At 43.1% G+C, this 16,821-nt stretch overlaps 1 protein-coding gene across 1 annotated transcript; it reads left to right on the forward strand.

Annotated features, from left to right (window-relative positions):
* The first annotated feature begins 221 nt into the window (after positions 1-221).
* Positions 222-6,135, forward strand: CCDC71L (coiled-coil domain containing 71 like). The gene has a single exon (XM_080666828.1). It carries the CDS (start codon positions 598-600, stop codon positions 1,288-1,290), a length of 693 nt encoding a protein of 230 aa, XP_080522954.1. The 5' UTR covers positions 222-597; the 3' UTR covers positions 1,291-6,135.
* The last annotated feature ends 10,686 nt before the right edge of the window (positions 6,136-16,821 follow it).

Genomic DNA, 16,821 nt, shown 5'->3' on the forward strand with positions numbered 1-16,821 from the left:
TGTGAAACGAGCAACAGCCGACTGGTAGATCTCCCAGCTCCATCTCCAAATGGAGACCCACTCATTCTGAGAGTCACCCCCACCCCAAGGTGAAGCTGATGGCCACCCTTCCTCTGCACATGGCTCCCTGCCCAGTCCCCATCCAACAGTTGACTCCGGCTCAAGGGCCACCACCGTCACCCACCCCAGCACCATTTTCCAGGAACTGGCCTCTACCCCACTCTCCCCGCCCCTCTTCGGAGAGCACCCAATGGGCGGAGCCGAGGCCGCGGCGGGCGGGGCCTGAGGCGGGCGCATTTAAAGAAAGGCAGAGGGTGAAAGGAAGCGGGAGAGGAGAAGAAAGAGAAACCGGGAGGCGAGGCGCCGTCCAATGACAAAGCCCAGGGGTGGGCGCCGGCCGCCATCTTGCACCGGCGGCGGGTTCACCCGCGTCCTCCGCCCTCGGAGGGGGAGGGGCGGCGGCCGAGGCGAGAAAAGTAGGGACAGGCGCGCCGGGCGGTAGGCGCCTTCAGCGGCCGCCGCCGCGGAGCCGGGCGCGGGGGGAGGCGGCGGCGGCGGCGGGGCCCGGCGGGCGCGGGCGGCCCCGAGCGGCCTCCGATGCGGCGCTCCGGGAAGAGGCGGCGGCCCCCGGCGGCCCCGGCCTCCGCCTTCCGGGGCGGCGGCGTGAGGGCAGGAGCCGGGGCCGGGCTGGAGGCGCAGGAGGAGAAGGTGGTGTACTCGCGCTCGCAGCTGTCGCTGGCCGACACCACCAAGGCGCTGGGCGAAGCCTTCAAGCTGTTCATGCCCCGCAGCACGGAGTTCATGAGCTCGGACGCGGAGCTCTGGAGCTTCCTGTGCAGCCTCAAGCACCAGTTCTCCCCGCACATCCTGCGCAGCAAGGACGTCTACGGCTACTCCTCCTGCCGGGCCCTGGTGCCCGACCCCCCGGTGCCCCCCGCTCGCGGCCCGACGCGCAGGCCGGCGCGGGGCCCGGCGGCCAGGAGGGCGGCCAGGAGGAGGCGCCGCGGAGTCCGGGCGGCCGCCGCCCGCAGGAAGAAGCCGCCGCCGGCCCCCGGGGAGAGCTGTGCCGCGGAGCCCGGGACCCTCGGCCCCAGCTTCGGCGGTCGCACCCTGGAGGAGATCTGGAGGGCGGCCACCCCGACGCTGACCACCTTCCCCACCATCCGCGTCGGCGGCGACGTGTGGGGCGAGCGCAGCCTGGCGGCGGTGCGGCGCCGGGCGCGCCAGGTCCTGCGAGTGAACCTGGAGCCCGTGGTGAGGCTCCGCCGCTTCCCGGTGCCTCGGGCGTGAGCTGCAGCCCCCCGACCCTCGGACGGAGCTCCCGCCTGGAGGGATGAACAAGTGTCAGTCGAGTGTTTACAGATCCGGCCAGGACTCCGTCCCCTAGTGCACTTTACGGGCGAAGAAGTCACCGGATGGTGTGCCCGGCCCTGCGCCCCTGGACGCGGCGCCGCCGTCTGGGACCCCGAGGCAGGTGTGCCCTCCGCTGCCCCTCGGCGCCCGGTCTGCGGAGGGAGGAGACCGCTAGACCCGCAGGAGGGGCCCCTTATCTTCTAACCCCACATGGGGACGCCTCCAGGACTGTAGGGGCAGATCCGTTCTCTCCCTTTTGGACTCTACCTCACTGGTCTGGAAGCCCTCCGAAGAAGTAATTATTTTTCCAAAGGAATTTGGTTTCGTGCTTGTGTAATAAGTCAGAATTCACGCTTTTTATGCCCCTCCTCCTCGATACCTTTTTTTTTTTTTCGTTTTGACTGCCACCCCTCTTCTGGACGATAGATCGAACATGTTTTGTGGTGTTGCACTAGTTTGTGCTCAGGGTATTCTGAATCCCACTCGTTTCCTGATGTGAACTGGATTCCAGTGCTTTGACCAAGGATGTTTTCTAAGCGACACAAGCTTATGACTCTTAATCGTGCAAGGATATGTACGGCTTTGAACTTCATGGGCGCAGTGATTACAAGCAAAGAGATGCAAAATACAACTGTGTTAATTATTTTAAGGTGTTTCTAAAGATTTTTCTATTGAAACTTAAAGTTTATATTTACTGAGCTTCTAAAGAAAATGGTAGAAACTCAAAGTTTTGTTTAGGAAAAAGTTGACTTGTTAAACTTAAAAATTGAATAAAAAAGTGCATTGAAACCACCTGGCTTGTGATTTAAAAAAAAAATGAATGCATTATTAAAAAAACACACGTGCTGGTTAAAGAAATGGATGGAATCCGATTAGAAATGATTTGGCCTCCTTGTACTGGTCTAACATACAAATCCAGGAATATTTCAAGGATAATTTATTTTAAAATGGGAGTCCAATAGGAGAAATGAATAATACATTTTGTGATTAAAATGATAAACAGAATACTCACTAGAATCCTCAGAATTATAGTCTAGAAGGGTGGGCGCATTTCTTGTTATAAGTAACTGGTTGAAGTTACTTGGAGCAAAATAGATCTCATTTTCTTTCTCTCTCTTTGTTGTTGGATAATAAGAAATGTCCAGACTAATATCACCACTTTTATAAACATGTTAGTTGGCTTTTTTGCTCCACCAGTTTCCTTTTTTATCTTTTTTCCATTTAAATTCATGTTTGCAGTTATGGGTCTTCGATAGCTGAAGACCACAGGCAACCACACAGAGTTCTGACCCTTCTTTTACACTTTTATAATACGTAGTGTTTATACCATATGGCCCAGTGTATTACTTTAGATTATTCAAGTGCCTTTGGTCATTGGTGGCAGCAAGACTTAATGGTTTTTAGCCAGTGGTGCCACAGCCAGATTTTACTGTAATATCTAAAGGGTCAAGTAGTGTTTTTGTACCACTATCATTTCAAATTTGGGTATTCTGCCATGGAGCGATCTGTACTGGGCTGGAACTTGACATATGTAATACTCAATATTAAGGTCTATCTCTGCTTGGTAGCTTCTTAGGAGAATAATGAGAGCTGCAATTTTGACTCTTGTGTTCTTAGAATTTAAATGGCATAGCTTTCTGAAATGATTTTTTTCCCAAGTTTAATAGTCCGTTGTAGGAGCTTTGTGACTTCAATTTCAGTGTTTTTGTTTTGTTAAAAAAATATTTTATATATACACATATATATGACTTTATACCACTTTCCCAGTAAAGCATCATATTCTTTTATTCACTAGTCAGCGGTAATGCATTGTTACAAACACTGTCACATGAATAAATAAAAGTGAATAATTGGAAGATGGAGAGTGTTAAATTATATTTGTGTGATAGGAAGCTTATCTATATTCTTTTGGTTAGCTTCCACTGCCAATTATATTTCACTTATATAGGGTTTCTCCTCATCTGTTCCCCTCTTCCCCTATATTAACTTAGGCTAACTAGCACCTGCGGGGAAGAAATTTGTATTTGTACCACTTCACTTTGTATATAGTTTTATAATAATTAAGAAATCTAATGGCCATATTAGAATGTAATTTCAACATACAGCTTATCTAGATAGTTTCCCAGAGGATTTTGAAATTAGACTTAGCTGGGAGGATAACTTCCCTGAGCACAAAACAAACATATTCACTGACACCATGCATTTATTGTAACAGATTCTTAATATTTTTTTTCTCTTATGCCTTGTTACTTTAGTACACTCGAACTCACATAAATGCTTCTTTGGATTACCTGGGCTGTCTGACTTCAGTTTGGATCTAATTGCCCTTCCTGAATACAGTGTTATCGGATTGACTAAAAATTCATGCCATTTCTAGTTTGTAAAAATGATGTAAAAAAAATCATTATTTTTGCCAAGTTTAGCATATGTTACAACTTCTAAAATGTGAAGAAACAACTAATATAGTTGATTAGCATATTAATAGGAAAGTGAAAGTATTTTATGGGTACTTTGGGGCAGAATGTGAAAATGAACTTGGCATGGTGGCCTTTATTGTGAGGCAACCATTTTCTGTCCTCTAAAGTGAGTCTGTAGCTTAGCTTGTAGATAGTTTTTGTAAGAAATCCTGTGATCTTTATTCATTCTTTTACCTTCTCATATCTCATATGGCACAAGTAGAGAGGGGAAGCCAGAAGGAAGTGTATCACCTTGCTATGCTTCTAATTAATTTTTAACTCTTGAGTGCCTAAATCTGGTGACTGGCACCTTAAATAACCTTTTGAAATTCCCGATGTCATTTTTTATCCTTCCTGTCAACCAGCAACTTATTTTTATGTTATGATTGTTGAGGGCAAGTTTCATTGTTGATAGTGCAAAGTGTCATTGTTGGGGTGTGTATTTATTTTGTCCAAGTTTGAGTACCCTATTGGGCAAGTGTAACTTAAGCCGGTGGCTGACACCTATTGATTTGCTATGTGCAAATCTGAAAACTCTTCAATAAAAAATAAAAAAAACACATTAAAAATATTTGAATACAAAAAACTGAGCAATTTTGAACTCAAAGTTTTTTGTTGTTTTAAGGGTTGCCACAGCACCCTTTAAATTGTGTTTTTTTAATGGACATATATTCATAATATTTTATCAGTGTGTAAAATATTTCTTGATGGGCTGTTATGTCTTAAGTGCATTATAAGGCAATTATTTGTAATGGAAGTGAATTTTTTTGGACAGTTTGATGTGCATATGAGTAAGATTTTACAATCTGGTTGTACTTTGCTTTTTAATTTATTAACTGTAAATAAATTTTAGAAAATATACAGTGTCTGTGTTTTATAATGATGTTAAAAGTTTTTGAAATGGGATTTTATGTTTACATGTGAATTGGAAAGCATTTTAATATGCTATGGGATAAATTTTGACTTTTTTGTGAACTTCAAACTCCTGGAGGTTTTGAGATATGTGTTTTGTGCTATCTTGGGAATCTATGTTACATCAGCTCTTTAATGAGTCTCCGGGACAGTGCCTCATGCCGAAGCCCAAGCCATTACCCAGTTTGTCAGCAGTAAAGACTTTAAAAATGCATCACAATTTAGTTTTGAGTCCTGACTCCAAGTCCCCCTTGATAGTGATAGAAATTCTAAAGCTCACATTCTTCCATATTCTGAAAGGAAAGAATGTTCCATATGAGGAGCATCAGTAAGGGTTGTTTCACAGAATAAGAGCTAGACTTTTCATTACAGTCTAGATTAGAAGGTAGACGTGGAACATTAGCAAGGGCAGGATTCACAGCTCTGTGTGGCCTGATTTTGTCTTTGTGCCTGAGTTCCATCAAAAATGGAGTCGGCATAATTTAACAGCTGTGAATCGCAGTGCCTGGGATAGAATAAAGGCTTTTTCGTTTGCATTAGAACTCTTAGGTAAGTTACATAAACTTTCTGTGCCGTAGCTTCCTTAAGTCTCGAATGTGGTTAGTAAGAGAATGGATTAGTGAAAGGATTAAAATGCATATTAATGGTGGACACATAGGAAATAATAAATGCTATTAATTGGAGTTATGGGTGCTGAGAATAAGTATATATGCTGAGAGTGGTCCTTTGGGAGTTTAGCATCCCAAGAAGAGCGTATGGTTTGGGATAGCTAAAAGACAAGAGAAGGTAATTTGTGGTTGAATTAAAAATAAATCTGTATTTTTTTTTAGCCTGCTGACAAACTATATAGCAGGAGGTTGGATTAAGTTGACTTATTAGACAGTTTTCATTGTTGGAGGTTTTTAGACATTCTTAAAATTTTGGGGTCTTCTTTTATCACCCTGATACCTTCAAAAAATGTTTAAAATGAGCTGCTATGTGTTTTAAACTATCTGAGAATTTATAAAAATAATTGATTAAAGTTACTGACCTAAAAGCTTGCCAAATTTCCACACTAAGTTTTCACTTGGAGTAAATTCATAAGGGTTGCTTAAGTACCATGTTAATCTACATGTACAGAACTAAATCAGAATTAATTTGTGTGAAGTTTGTACATCCTAAGTTGAAACAACTGAGTGCAATAGTTATGTTTGAAGCAGCAAAAATTATTACTAAAAGTAAAAAAGATCCTATTTGGTCCTAACAGGTTTGGTTCAGTGGATAGAGCGTCGGCCTGCTGACTCAAGGGTCCCAGGTTCGATTCTGGTCAAGGGCATGTACCTTGGTTGCGGACACATACCCAGTAGGGAGTGTGCAGGAGGCGGCTGATCAATGTTTCTCTCATTGATGTTTCTAACTCTCCCTCTCCCTTCCTCTCTGTAAAAAATCAATAAAATATATTAAAAAATAAAGATCCTATTTGAAGCATTGATACTCATTTTTAGATTTGGGTCTAAAGCCTTTAATTCAGCTCTAATTCCTCGTGACACGAAGAATAAGAGAACACATTCTACCTTGATGAGCAAGCCAAAATTGTAGTATCTGAAGTTGACACAAAGGAATTTTCTTAGATGGAAGTTATCCAGTAATAAGAAGCTGAAAACTGCCTGATTTCAGATTTCACAAGAGCAATGACTTCTCACTGTCCACATTCACTTGTTTTGGTAAGTCACCCCAAACCATAGCCTATAACATTATAAACATATCCAGAGCCCACATGGAAGGTAACAATCACAACTTTAAACACAACTGTTTGAATAAATTCTCTACTGAACACAAAACTAGAATTCTTTTGCTTCTGAAAGTATTCATAGAAATGTTACATTGAGATTCGTCCAAGTATTGAAATTAACTGTAAAGTGTGTGTGTGTGTGTGTGTGTGTGTGTGTGTGTGTGTGTGTGTGTATGCTACAGGCCCAGTGCATGAAATTCATGCACGGGGCGGGGGGGGCCTCAGCCCAGCCTGCACCCTCTCCAATCTGGGACCCCTCGGGGGATGTCCAACTGCTGTTTTAGGCCCAATCCCAGGGATCAGGCTTAAACTGGCAGTAGGACATCCCTCTCACAATCTGGGACTGCTGGCTCCTAACTGCCCCTCCTGCCAGCCTGATCGCCCATAACCACCTCTGCCTGCCAGACTGATTGCCCCTAACTGCCACCCCCCCTACCAGCCTGGTCGCACCCAACTTCCCCCTCTGCTGGCCTGGTTGCCCCCAACTGCCCCCACCCCCACTGGCCTGGTCATCCCTAACTGCCCCCCCCGCCAGCCCGGTCACCCCCAACTTCCCCCCCCCCCCCCCCCCCGCCGACCTGGTCGCCCCTCACTGCCCCTCCTGCCAGCCTGGTCTTCCCCAGCTTCCTCACTGCCCCTCCTGCCGGCCTGGTCTTCCCCAACTTCCCCCCATGCTGGCCTGGTTGCCCCATGCAGCCTGCTGTTCAGTTGTTTGGGGTCTCTCACTAACACCCCTGCTGGCCTGGTCGCCCCATGCAGCCTGCTGTTCAGTCATTTGGTCGTCCCTCACTAACCCCCCTGCCGGCCTGGTCGCCCCACGCAGCCTGCTGATTGGTCATTACTGTGAGGGCGTCCTGACCAATTTGCATATTACTCTTTTATTAGTGTGTGTGTGTGTGTGTGTGTGTGTGTGTGTGTGTGTGTGTATTAGAGGCCCAGTGCATGAAAACTCATGCACTGGAGGGGTGTTCCTCAGCCCGGGCTGCCCCCTCTCACAGTCCGGGAGCCCTCAGGGGCGGGAGGTGACCCGGAAATAAGGGGAAGGCGGTGCCCCCATCACACCTCTGCTGATGCCATTGCCAGCAGTGCAAGCCTCGGCTGGCCCTGGTTACCTGAGCCTTGGACTGACCCTGGGCAGCTGGGGGACTGAGGGGACTGGGGGACTCTGGAGGCAGGTGCACGGAGCGGCCGGACCGGCCTGGGGGCGGGCCTGGCCATGCTGCGTGCCTGCTTCCCCAGCGGGGCTGAGGGGACTGAGCACCGCCGTCTTGTGGCTGTGGGTGCCTCCATCTTTGTGAGGGCGTGATGGTCAATTAGCATATTCCCTCTTTATTAAATAGGATTTCTTTTAGGATTTTTCAAGTACATGTTCTTTAAATGTTTATTAGAACATAGAAAAAAGGGTGTGACTTAGGGTTCTAAAGTCTAGGTTAAAATATTATTGAAGCATATTAAAAGTAAATATATTAAAAGAATTATTAACACAGCTTCATAAAATTTCATAAGTTCAATATTCTCATGGAACCAACACTCAGGTTAAAAAACAACATCAGAACATTACCAGTGTCCTAGAGGACCCCTTCCACCCCTTCCAGTCACTATCCATCTCCCCTCCAAGATAACAATTATCCTGACTTCTTACAACACAGGTAACTTTTGCCTGTTTTTGGATTTTATATACATAGAATTATGTATCATGTACCTAATTTATTCACTCAAAATTATGTTTGTGAGATTTATGTAAGTGCATGTAGTTGTAAATTGTTTATTCTCACTGGTGTATAGAATGTCATTGTGTAAATATTATACAGTGTTTCTGCAACTCATGATGGGCATTTAGGTAGGTTCCAGTTTAGAGCAATTATGATTAAAATGTCAATGAACATTAGAATACATGTCCTTTGGTGAACTTTTGGTGGGAGGGATGGGGTAACATTTACCTAGGAGTGAATTTGCTTGGTCACATGTTATTCAAATGATCAGTTTTGGTAGATACTGACAGTTTTCCCAAGTGGTGATACCAATTTACATGAACTTTTAGGGCAGCGTATGAGAGTTCTGGATATTTTACATCCTTGCCAACAGTTGGTATCTTTGTTCTTTTTCATTTTAGTCATCCTGATATGTAAACATACTTTTATAAAAATTAAAAACATTTAAACCAAATAATGTATACACAAGGTGTAACCTCCCCCCCCCACACACACACACATCTTAAATAGCATGTAAGAACTTACTGTAATAATAATAAAAATATCCCTACCTCACCAACAAACACCCCTTTCCTAGTGGTAACACTTTTTATAAGTGAGATTTTTTTATTTTTATATTTTTAATAAGCAATTTTGAGGGCAGTTTTAGGTTTAGAGACAAATTGCACAGAAAGTATAGAGTCTCCCATGACCCCCCAGCCTACAGTTATTAATATCTTGCATTAATATGGATACATTTATTATAACTGATAGGTCACATGTTATTCAAATGATCAGCTTTGGTAGATACTGTCAGTTTTCCCAAGTGGTTATACCAATTTACATGAACTTTTAGGGCAGTGTATGAGAGTTCTGGATATTATTGACACATTATTAACACATTATTAACTAATATTAGGGTTTGTTCTTTATATTGTACAGTGTCATACGTTTTGTTTGTGCTTTTCTGTTAATCCTCATTGAGGATATTTTTCCCCAATGATTTTTCGAGAAAGTGGAAGGGAAGGAGGGGGAGAGAGAGAGAGAGAGAGAGAGAGAGAGAGAGAGAGAGAGAGAGAGAGAGATCTATTGGTTGCCTACCGCCTGGGGGTTGAGCCTGCAACCTAGGTATGTGCCCTTGACCAGGAATCGAACCCATGACCCTTCAGTGCATGGGCTGACACCCTAACTGCTTAGCAACACTGGTCAGTTTCATAGGTTTTGACAAATGCGCTATGTCATGTACCCACCATTACAGTATCACACTGAATAGTTTCACTACCCTAACAATGCCCAGTGCCCCACCTTGTCATCACTTCCTCTCTTCCTCTGAACCCCCGGCAGGCAGTGATCGTTTTACTGACTATAGTTTTGCCTTCTTCAGAATGTCATATAGTTGGAATCATAAAGTATACAGTTTTTTTCAGAGGCTTCTTCCACTTAGCAATGTGTATTTAAGTTTCCTCCATGTCTTTTACCTTCCTCCCTCCCTCCCTTCCTTCATTTCTTTCTCTTGTTAATGAAGTTTATTTTTTAAAACAGTTTTAGGTTTATGGAAAAATTGACCAGAAAGTACAAAGAGTTCTTTATTTTTACTCTTCTTGTTTTGCTGGAGTACATCCTCAGATAATTCCCTAATAAAGAGTGAATATAGTCAAATGTTCTGAGGCTTTGCATGCCTCAAAATATTTTTATTCTTACATTTAATTGACAGTTTTGATAAGTTTAGAATTCTAGGTTGTGATGACTCATTGCCCCTTCCCTAAGTGGACCCAGACTATACCACTGTTGGAATTATCATGTCTACTTTTTATAGTGTTATGACTCATACTGTCATTTTTATCTTATTCTATTCTTTTGAAATGATTCACAAAGTCCAGCCCACACTCAAGGCACGGGGAATGAGGCTCTACCTTTTGAATGGCCTTAAAAAGAATCTTTGAACATATTTTCAACCACCACTCTGCCCTCTGGGCTTAATTACTTAACATTCATCTCACACGCAAAATATCCTTACCCTGTCCTAAGATCCCCCCTCTCAAAGTCTAGTACCCTAAAAGACTCCTTAAACCCCTTCCAGTCACTATCCATCTTCTCTCCAAGATAACTATTATCTTGACTTTTTTTTTACAGCATAGGTAACTTTTGCCTGTTTTGGATTTTATATACATAGAATTATGTATCGTGTGCCTAACTTATTTCACTCAAATGTTTGTGAGATTCATTCATATAATTGCATATAGTTGTAATACAGGTCCTTAAGTACACTTTCTCTCAATCTGAAGACCTGTGAATTAAAGATATAACTGACAGTTCATGGTGGGACAGGCATAGGATAACCAGAAGAGACACTACTGTTCAAAAAGAGGGAAAAAAGGAGATTCACAAAAATCACTGGTCCATAGTAATTCTAAAATTCCGCTGGGCACAGGTGACAATTCTTTCATTAGGACTCAAAGCCTGGAAATAAGTTTCTATGGCTCCAGCTTTACGCTCTGGGTTTCTTATTTCATCCTTTGAGTCATTCCTCCTTTTTCATAAAAGGTAGCCTGTGTTTGCAGCTGCATATTTGTCGTAACCTACTTACTGATTCTAGAAGTTTGTGGGTTCAAATCAGTCTTTCATTGCACTCCCTCCATTCTTTTAAGCAAACCTCAAAAGAACAGAGATAGTTAATAGGCAGTTTTTAAGGGCAGTTTTAGGTTTAGAGACAAATTGCTACTTTGGGCTTGTGCTGAGGAACAACATTTTCTTTCAAGATCTAATTGGCAGCATCCCTTCTAGCAACTTCCAGTTATGGAAACAGCCCAAGTACCCATCAGTAGATGAGTGGGTAAAAAAGATGTGGCACATTTACACAATGGAATAATTTTACACAACAGAAAATTTTTGTGGCATCCTTTTTCAAATATCATCTGTTCAGCTTCATTTTTAAGGTAATAATTTCACCTTTGATAAGGGATGCATCACTAATGTTACTTGTGTCAATAAAATGTGAAACTATTTTTAAATATATGACTAAATGCAAGTAGTATCTATCAGGAATGCATTCAGCAGCAAGTAACAGAAAACCTGCCACCAGTAGCTTAAACAGAGACTTACAAAACAGGGTTCAAGCTATACTACCTTAAGGTAGTAGTGTAAGCCAAAGCACCCACTTCAAAATATTGGAAGACGTGTTAGCAATAATTAATACTAATAATACCAATATTCACTCATTACTTACCACTTGCCCTCTTCGAAGTGCATTACCTGTATCAGCATTTCAGGCTCACAACAGACCTGTGAGGTGGAATGTGATGCTTTTGAGTTATGCAGAAACCAGCCTAACCTTTTCAAATCATGTTAAAGATCCATGATGTTTAATAGCCTTTTAGGAGGAACCTTTCAGAAGGTGCTCCTGGGGGGTATTGGCTTTGTGCTTCTGTTGACAAGAACCTTGTCTTCCAAAGGCACTGCAACTTTTATATCCATTATAAATTATCAATTGAAGTGAAAACAAATACTTTTGCTTTGTCTTTTTGCTGACATTTCCTAGCATATGCTAAGTTAACAAGTTTCATTTTATTTAATTCTTGTCATCATATAACTACATTAATATCATCACAGAGCAATGGTGTCCACAGGTGTAGTATCAGCTCTGGAAACTTCAGATGTGGCAGTGCTGGGAGCTAGGGTGGACTTTATCTATCGTATTCCCCTTCCTCCACTAATCTTTATAAACATTTTAGTAGGATGTGAAATAAATTTCTCTCCCCTGGAAAAGTAAACAATTTAAGGAACGTGTTTTGTGAACTTAAACGTGTCTCCTGGTGTATATCACGGGTGTTTAATGTTTGTGAAATAAATAAGGGTATGAATAAATGAACAAAAGCATTAATTTCTTTGCTCCCTATGATTGGATTCTTTAGTTCAGCTGAGGATCTCAGGGCAATCTGGCTTAAAGCCATCGCAAGCCATCCTGTGTATCTCCTCTTGTAAATGCCACAAGAAGGTGAAAGAGAAGGTTACTTAATATAACACTTATCTCCAATTACTTGTAAGCCAATAAAAGTGCGGATTTCACAAATGTCACCACAGGGAGTCATCTGTAGTGTTAAACCCTTCCTCCTCCTCCCCCACCCCCGGTTGCCAGCCTCTCTGTGTTACAATCCTGCAGCTCTGTGGACTGCTGCAACATGACATCGTGGACGAGGGTCTGAGTATATTCTAGTTCCCTTTACCTCCTAAATACTTTCATGAAGTTTTAATTCCAAACTTTTACTACAGAGTGACAAAGCAAAATGGAACAAGGGACACAGAACTAGAGATATACTAAGATAAGGACACAGCCTGTGGGAGTAAATGGGGAGGTGAGAAAGGAGGAGGGGGCACCTGGACAGTCTTTAAATGGAAGTTCACTTTCTAGCAAAAGTGGAGAGTTAGTCCTTGCGTTCCCTTGCACCAGAACTGCTTGTCCTCAGCTCATGGTAACCACTTGCTCTATACTTCACAGCTGTGGGGTGGATCAGCTGTCCTAGTGCCAGGGGAGAAAACAACACCAATAGAATTCGCTCTTTCTCTTGCCCTATAATGATAACCCTTGGCACCTGTTTTCCTCATAACACCATAGAACAGCTAGATTTACCTCTGCTAGACTTGCTTACTTTCTTCTCCTCAGCTCATTTATCCACCCGTGGCATTAGTCAACCATTTAACAAAAGTTTATCAAGGGCCTTGTATGCCAGGATCTGTTCTAGATGTAAACCCCTGGTCCATTGGCGCTTAAGGCCAGTGAGTGAGTCTTATGTTCTACTAGTGGCCTGGTGCACGAAATTCATGCATGGGGGGGTGGTTCCCTCAGCCCAGCCTGCACCCTCTCCAACTGGGGACCCCTTGGGGGATGTCCAACTGCCGGTTTAGGCCCGATCCCTGTAGGACATCCCTCTCGCAATCTGGGACTGCTTGCTCCTAACTGCTCACCTGCCTGCCTGCCTGATCACCCCTAACTGCCTCTGCCTGCCTGCCTGATTGCCCCTAACCCCTCTGCCTGCCTGCCTACCTGATCACCCCTAACTACCTCTGCCTGCCTGCCTGATCACCCCTAACTATTCTCTCCTACTGGCCTGATCTCGCCCCAACTGCCCTCCCCTGCAGGCCTGATCTTGCCCCAATTGCCCTCCCCTGCAGGCCTGATCTCGCCCCCAACTGCCCTTCCCTGCAGGCCTGATCTCACCCCCAACTGCCCTCCCCTGCTGGCCTGGTCAAAAGCTCCGCCTCCTAGGCAGCCATTGGCTCCTCGCAGTTCACCCAGATTTGGTTCTGATTGGTCGGTTTCTATGCCAGTCAGCGTCCAAAGCTCCACCTCTTAGGCAGCCATTAGCTCCTCACACCCAGATTTGGTTCTGATTGGTTGGTTTCTATGCCAGTCAGCGTCAAAAGCTCCGCCTCCTAGGCAGCCATCTTGTGTAGATGTGATGGAGTGAGGATCAATTTGCATATTACCTCTTTATTATATAGGATATTTGCAGTTACTGTGCAAGGTGGTCACTTCTGTTGCTTTTTCATTGCATTTGGCTGGTGGCTGCCTGCTTTTTTTCTCTAATGCACAGGGTGGAATCCTATGCTTTGGGAATAATGGATGATTCCAGTGAATGAACCCCAGCATGTGTCTGTTATCTTGGTGAATCCTACATATCTTTTCAAAAACTAGTTTACTCTTGAGTTATATATTTTAAACAAAAGAAAACAAACCAGAAGGGGCTCATTAAAATTGTTTGTCCTAAAGGTTGACAAACATTCAGTGGCTTTTTGCAGAAGCATTTGGCCAAGGGACAAAGTTCTTGGGCATGTCCCCAAACCTGGACCAATGCAGACTGGGCTGTAGGGTAGCTGAGTATGGAGCTTGATCCTTGAAAGCGTGGCTTCCCAGGAGTGGGGAACCATTTTTCTGTCAAGGGCCATTTGGATATTTATAACATCATTTGTGGGCCATACAAAATTATCCACTTAAAAATTAGCTGCTATATTTGGTCAAACATTTAATTAATTCACCCCTAATGCTTTGGCAGGGCCAGACAAAGTGATTTTGCTGGCCTAATGTGGCCCACTTGGCTGGAAGGAGGAGATGCCACCGGGGTGTACCTGTTGAAGTGCAGCAACCACTGCACCTGAAGTGACTCCATCACTCATGGACTCTGAGGCTTGAGGACTCTTTATTCGGATGAAAATGCAACCATCTTGGACCTTGAAAGGTATGGCTTAGAGCCACTTCTAGAAACAACCCAGCCCAGTCCCCTCAATTTATTGTTTCAGCCAAGAGAGCCATATGACTCTGCCTGTGTTGTCAGCTAGTGAGTGGTACACCCTGGATGAGAATCCTTATCATCCAATTCTGTTCAGAGTTTTTTCTGCCCATACATTTCCTCAGGATGGCTTAGCCCTTCATGAACTTTTATTGTAGGAATCAAACAAAAGGTAGGTTTCTCAGGTAGCTGAGTTGGGGAAAGGGCTTGTGACAGCAGGGTGGGTCAGAGGCAGGGAGACCTGGAAGGAGAGAGGACACTGAAATGCTAGGAGAGGGGGCCTGGGGGACTCTCTGCCTCCTCCCATTTAAAAAATATATATTTTTATTGATTTCCGAGAGGAAGGAAGAGGGAGAGAGATAGAAACATCAATGATGGGAGAGAATCATTGATTGGCTGCCTCCTGCACACCCCACACCAGGGATTGAGCACGCAACCTGGGCATGTCCCCTGAGTGGGAATCGAACCATGACCTCCTGGTTCATAGCGAATGGGTTCCTCCTTCCATTTTGATCAGCTCTGGCCTTAATAAAGATGACGGGGCAGTCTAGTTCTGAGGACTGGTGGAGTTTCAAGCACTGACGAGGCCTGGGGTAAGGGGAACATTGGGTAGGTTTTGGGAAGTCTGTGGGAAATAGGTATATGGATAGATGTGTGTGTGTGTGTGTGTCAGAGAGAGAGAGAGAGAGAGAGAGAGAGAGAGAGAGAGAATAACAGTGGAGAAGTGTGATATTTATTTTGATTACCTATTCACATTATTTGCAAATGATTCAAATCATGGGGTATTTTTCTTAAAAAAGCAAGTTCTAAAGAATAATAGCAATAAAAATAAATAAGGTTATTTCTAGAAATTGATGTGCATTATTAAAAATATTTTCTCCTGGACCTAGCTGGTTTGGCTCAGTGGATAGAGCTTCGGCCTGTGGACCAAAGTGTCCCTCCCAGGTTCGATTCCAGTAAAGAACACATGCCCAGGTTATAGGCTCGATCCCCAGTAAGGGGTGTGTGGGAGGCAACCGATCAATGATTCTCTCTCATCATTGATGTTTCTATCTCTCTCCCTCTCTCTTCCTCTCTGAAATAAATAAAAATATTTTTTTAAAGAAAGCTTTTTCTTGAAAATTTTTTATTTTATTTTAGTAGTTGGCTTTGGTTTCCTCTGAATCCTGAAAGATATAATGGAATATTAAAGATGGTTGGAATAGAACCTTCATTGGAGTGATTTTTAATTCATATCACAGATCAAGCATTCTGGCAGGAGCAACTGAAAATGTACAGAGAAATGAGTTTCCCAGCCAGTGGGAGCAGAGGGCAAGGTGAAATGGGGTGAGTACGGAGATAACAAGGTTTGGAAGCTGAGCTCCCAATCAGCACAGCTACCAACCTGCTGTGAGGATTTGGGCAATCAGGGTTCTTTCTATTCCAAAGTTTCATGATACAGGTTAAAGTTCTACATGAATTGTGTACAATCAAAATTCATGCCTGCATTAATGATTCAGAAAAGAGGGAATTAGATAGAGATATTTTGACAGACATTGTAAATCTTTCAAGTTAGTAAGATGGGAAATGATGATCAGAACTCCAGGATCATATGGCTGAGGTTCAGAAATTTTATTCAATCACCAACAAAGACATTTTAAAACTGAATTTAACATTGTCCAGGTTTTGTTCTTCTATTATGGTCACTTTTTAGTTAAAATGTTAGAGCAGCAATATGTTTATCTTAGTTACAACAGAGCTAATGTCTGAATAGGGACATTATTAGAAATTAATGAATAAGGAGTTTCTGTTTCTATTGTAAAGGAGGGTAATCGATTAGCATAAAGTATGTCTTGAATATAGTGACCAGCACATGAAAAAATGTTACAGGATTTGTTACGTTAAAAGACTATTAAGAAATTTCCAACATACTTACTCATTGGCACTGATGTTTAAAAAGAGAGGAATATCAGCCTGGCTAGGTAGCTTATGTCATCCTGATATGATACTAAAAAGGTTGTGGGTTTGATCCTGGTCAGGGCTATACAAAAATCAACCAATGTGATGGAAGGAGATTCAAGTTGAAGTGGTAAACACACAATACAATATACAGATAATGTATTATAGAATTGTATACTTAAAACCTATATAATTTTATTAACCAATGTCGTTCAATTCAATTAAATGTCAATAAATTGAATCAATTAAAGAATCAACCAATGAATACATAAATAAGTGGAACAACAAATCAATGTGTCTCTCTCTCTCCCCCTTCTCTCTCTAAAAATCAGTCAATAAAAAATTAGTTGAAATGATTGCTCTTGAAAATAGAAGTAAAACTAGGATTCTGATGAATTATTTCCCAATTCTTCATT

Source organism: Plecotus auritus, assembly GCF_963455305.1.
Source record: "Plecotus auritus genome assembly, chromosome: 4".
NCBI classification, from domain to species: Eukaryota; Metazoa; Chordata; class Mammalia; order Chiroptera; family Vespertilionidae; genus Plecotus; species Plecotus auritus.

Excerpts from the sequence above, each read along its gene's own strand:
- CCDC71L (XM_080666828.1), top strand. The coding sequence starts at position 598 with ATGCGGCGCTCCGGGAAGAGGCGGCGGCCCCCGGCGGCCCCGGCCTCC.